Genomic DNA, 4,860 nt, shown 5'->3' with positions numbered 1-4,860 from the left:
GAATTTTTATTTTTTTTATAGCATTTAGATGGCCAAGGGGCTGAGTAATGGGTCATCTTATGGGTATTTTGTTTTTTGGTTTTATTTTTTTACCAATTTAATTGTTGGGTTTTTCTGGATTACTTTAAAATTTTGATGTGCCAATTATAGATGTTTAGGATCTAAATTTTAGCTTTTGATAGGTCAAATTCAACCAAAAAAAAAAAAAAAGAGTAAGCCAGATTCTAACTAAAATTTGAGGGGGGCCAGTAAGGAAATTTTTGTTTAAGTTAGTGATTTTGTTGCATACTTGGGTCAGTGTTAGAAGAAAATTCAAAAAGCTAGGGGCTCCAACGTGGCTCCGCCACTGGAGGCTCATCTTTTCTTTGTAAATGAATACTAACGATTGTGGAAACTTCATGCACCTTATTTAGGACTTTTTTTTTTTTTTTCTATAAACGATTGTAGAAACGGAAAAGATTCCAACATACAAATTGGATGTAGCAAGATCCTTAAATTGAGTCTCATCAAACTCAGTTGTTGCAGTGCTTGTGCGTGGTGTCTTGGAGCCATAATGCACCTCAGACCAGCCATAATATATTATAACCCCATCTGTGATAGTCAAGAACTTTAGGCCACTAATCCACAGACAATGAAACTGGCATGCCTAGGATTTGGTCCTAAGCATGCCTAGCTATATGCATATGATGAATTAATGCATCAGAAAATGTATGCAAACAACCTTCTAACCAAGACTTATACATCAAAACTCCAGGTACTGAAATCATGGTACATTGCTCAAACAAGCTTTCCACTACTTCACCTTTGTAGTAGAATTACAAGCCAAAAGGAGAAATTAATGTATGATCACTACAGCTAATATCCTTTTAACTGGTGACCAACTTAACCAAAGTGTTGAAATCTTTAGTAGAGCTACCATCACGTGCAACAGCTTCCAATGCAGACTTGTTGAAAGCTTCCTCTTTCTCTCTCATTTCCTTCCCTTGTTCACTAGACAAAGTTTGTTCCAAGGCCTTCACCATTCCATCTTTAGTAAAAACCCCACCTTCTAGACCTACACCAACGCCCCAAGACGCCTCTACGGTTCGCATGTTCAGTCTCTGGTCTCCGAAAAAAGGCCTACAAATCATTGGCACGCCGGCGATAACACTTTCCAAAACAGAATTCCATCCACAATGTGTCACAAACACCCCAACTGAACGATGTCCTAAGACTAGCATTTGGGGAGCCCATGGAACTATTTTTCCTTGTGTTCTTGTCCTTTCTATAAACCCCTTTGGCAAACTTTCCTCAAAGCTCCTAAGTGACCAAAGAAATGGAAACCCACTTGCCTCTAGTGCTTCTGCCAATGCTGCTTGCTCAGGAGGTGGAAGTGTTATCACACTTCCAAAGCTAATGTATGCCACAGAATCGGTTTTATGCTTGTCCAACCACTCCAAGCAACCGTGCTCATCAGAGCAAATTGTTTGTGGACATGTTAGTAGGAATGGACCAATATTGAGAAACTCGTGGAATCTTTGCTTGAGTTTATTCACAATATCAAGGTCTATCTCTTCATAGGAGTTTATGGCAACCGCAGTTGCATGTGGCAGCATTAATCCCATATTGTGTAACATCATAGAAAAGGGGGTTGATATGTTTATTATCACTCCTTCAGGTAAATCGACTGCACGCATTGATGAAGAAAATCCTGGAATGATTTCAAGGGTTTGGTCTTCACTGCCTGCAATAAGGAAAAACATTTTCTTAATCAGATGTATACAAAAAAATAGTTGAAAAAAATTCTGATTTATTAAACCATTGAATGCTAGTAAACTACAAGCATTTTTCTTTTTCCCTTTAAATGTCACTAATCTCCTGATTGAATACTAAGTCTTATATCCAATTTTTTGTGTTTTATTTTATACTTCACCAATTTTAACTTCTTATGTATACCATGATTGATGGAACACAAAAAGTAAGACAGAAAATTTATATTCCTTATTATCCTAACTATGTACTTTGATATCATAGTTATATTAATCAAAAAACTATAATTTTGAATTTGATCACGTTTTTTTTTTGTTGTATTAAGACCAACTAGTATGTAGTCTCGTGCATATACACGGGTACAATTAAAAACAATCACAATTATATGATTTATATATTATACATTTTTTTTAAAAGATGTTCAAATTATATATGGTATTAGCTTACATTTTTTTTAAATTATACATTTCTAAAATATGTAATGGTTTCTCATTATATATATATATATATATATATATATATATATATATAAAATTTAATTGGTTTAGACTCTTTGGTTTTTGCACCTAATAATTCACTTGTTACAAAAATTAAAATTTTATATGGACATGTGGCGGAAAATTGAACTTCAATTGAAATTCAATTTAGAATTATATTAAATTTGGACTCTTTGATTTTTACACTCAATAATTTACTTGGTACAAAAAAAAAAAATTAAAAAAAAAAAATTTGAGACACGTGGTGCAAAATCGAGAATTCAATTAAAATATAATTTGATTTTTTCTGAGTTTTGACTATTAATTACTATTAATATATATATATATATATATATATATATATATATATATATATAGATAGATAGATAGATTCTCTCTAGTCCCAAAAAAAAAAAAAAAAAAGACTGATTGTCAAAAAAATAAATCAATAAGACCATATGAATAAATTTAATTGAGAAACTGAAGAAAATACACCATGAAATTTTTAAAAAGATTTGATTTTTTTTTTTTCAGATTACATTCCCACTAAGTAATGTTGTGTTACCTATCAAAAATAATAATTTAGTAAGGATAAAATTTAGTCATAGTTGATTAGGTGCATTAATCAATAAAACACAAATAATGCTTGTTTTACTAAAACATTTTTTAATATAAGCAAGTGGTATCTCAGCCTTTAACTAGACTATTCCACTCCATACTCTTAAAATACCTTCAAAACCCCATGGACCAATATTGTGGTAGATTGAACTTAGAATCTCCAAATATACATCACACCTCATACCAATGAGCCCACCATCTAAGTACCTCATGGGGTATAAAAATAATTAAATTCATTATAATTTTGCATTTGGATTTAATTAAAAAATCCTAATGAAATTTATTTAAAGAACTGGAGTAATTTTGGAACCACAAATTATTCCACAACTATTTTGTCACAATTCTAACATGACAAACGGTGAATGGTTAACCATCACTTACACATAAATTCATTATTTTTTCTTCACCAATCACACTCTGCCATGTTAAAATTATGACAAGAATTTGTGAAAAAATTTGTAATCCTAAATTTTTTCAAAGAACTTAACCAAAGTTTTGCCTTAATAATAATGTTGTGTAAAGAGACATACATCTACAATCTATAATCTATTAATATTGTGTCACATAAAACTTTAATTAAATTAAATTTATATTCTATATTTAAACTTTCATCAGTTACAATTTTAGTACATCATAGTTTCTTTAAGTGGTACAATATATATATTTTCATATTTAAACACAATCATTAATTGGTACCTAATAATAATCATATAATTCTATGTATAAACACATTCATAATAATACATAACAATCATGTAGTCAAAAAAAAAAAAAAAAAAAAGTGAGAAAAAAAAAAATTTATTTGAAACTTACATCATTCAAGAAATGCTTACCACTATCTTACACCAAAAAAAAATTATTTGAAACTTACACCAAAAAAAAAAAAAAAAAAAATGCTTACCACTATCTCCAAGTCTTTTGCGGATGACATCTGTGTCAACATGAACCAGAAGTGAGCGAGGTCCAGCAGTCCAAAGTGGAACCCAATTCACATCCATTTCTTCAGCCATTTTTCCAGCGAACCCATAAAACGCATCACTCATTATACAGCTTATCTCTCTCTGTCTCTCTCTCACAGCTACTTCCATCACGCTCTTATAGTTCTCTGGCAAGGCCTTTAAAAACAGCATCACCGGCTCGATCGGATTATTAAAGCTGCACGTATAACCCTCAGGCAACCCATCATACACGTCGTAAGGCTTTATGTTATTCAAGCCCTCGTTGGAGAAGTCAGAGTTGTTGGAGTTGGAAGTGCAGAAGAATGAGAAATACACGTTCGGGGCTGTGGCTGCGATTCTGCTTACAAGGCTCAGAAGTGGGGCTGCATGAGTGCCGAACGGGAATGCCAAAACCGCGACGTGTTTTTCACCTGCATTGGTGGTCTCTGACATAATTGGTTTAGTTAATTAGATTGGCGCAAAGGGCTAGCTGTTAATTGGGTCTTTTTAATAATTCGTTAGGTATAATGAGGGAGGGGGATCTGAACATCTCCAATGAAAACATAAAACGATGTCAATTGGGACATTAAATTCTTGGTGCTAATTGGATTTATTTTGTTTTTAATTTTCAAGGAAAAAAAAAAAAAGAATGTTTTGTTTAGTTAAAGTGGAGAAGGGGTTGATTGCATAGGCTAAATGTAAAAGTGAAAGGTTGTTGAGGGTTAATAGGGGCCTATATAATACTTTTACTAATTATTGAAATGATAAATTTTTATCCGTTCTTATTTAGAAACACTATTTATATCATATTTTTACTGATTAATAACCACTCATTATATCAGGGATTTGTAAAAAAGTTTGTGACTTCAAACTTATTCATATATAATAGGGCGGATGAGTGGCTTTTGGCCACAAAAGTCTACGCTATTTTAGTTAAATTGCATGGGAGTGATGCTTGTACTATAACCGATATTTATTAATCTATTATTAGGAGTGTTCTAAATATGAAAAATATTAAAGTCACAAACTATTTTACAAATTCTTTTACAATATGTAAATAAGTGGTTATTAGTAAGTAA

General features: G+C 31.8%; 1 protein-coding gene across 1 annotated transcript; it reads right to left on the bottom strand.

Annotated features, from left to right (window-relative positions):
* Window positions 1–866: 866 nt before the first annotated feature.
* LOC126705363 (flavonoid 3-O-glucosyltransferase-like) lies at window positions 867–4,234 on the bottom strand. Its single transcript, XM_050404322.1, has 2 exons — window positions 3,745–4,234; window positions 867–1,723 (listed from the first exon to the last, which is right to left on the bottom strand). Exons 1-2 carry the CDS (start codon window positions 4,232–4,234, stop codon window positions 867–869), a joined length of 1,347 nt encoding a protein of 448 aa, XP_050260279.1.
* Window positions 4,235–4,860: the final 626 nt, after the last annotated feature.

Source organism: Quercus robur, chromosome 2, assembly GCF_932294415.1.
Source record: "Quercus robur chromosome 2, dhQueRobu3.1, whole genome shotgun sequence".
Classification (NCBI taxonomy): domain Eukaryota; kingdom Viridiplantae; phylum Streptophyta; class Magnoliopsida; order Fagales; family Fagaceae; genus Quercus; species Quercus robur.
The sequence above is the reverse complement of the archived record's forward strand: the minus strand, read 5'-3'. Positions and strand labels throughout refer to the sequence as shown.

Excerpts from the sequence above, each read along its gene's own strand:
- LOC126705363 (XM_050404322.1), bottom strand. The coding sequence starts at position 4,234 with ATGTCAGAGACCACCAATGCAGGTGAAAAACACGTCGCGGTTTTGGCA. Across the intron at positions 1,724-3,744 it reads CAAAAGACTTGGAGATAGTG|GCAGTGAAGACCAAACCCTT; the intron begins GTAAGCATTTTT and ends TCCTTATTGCAG.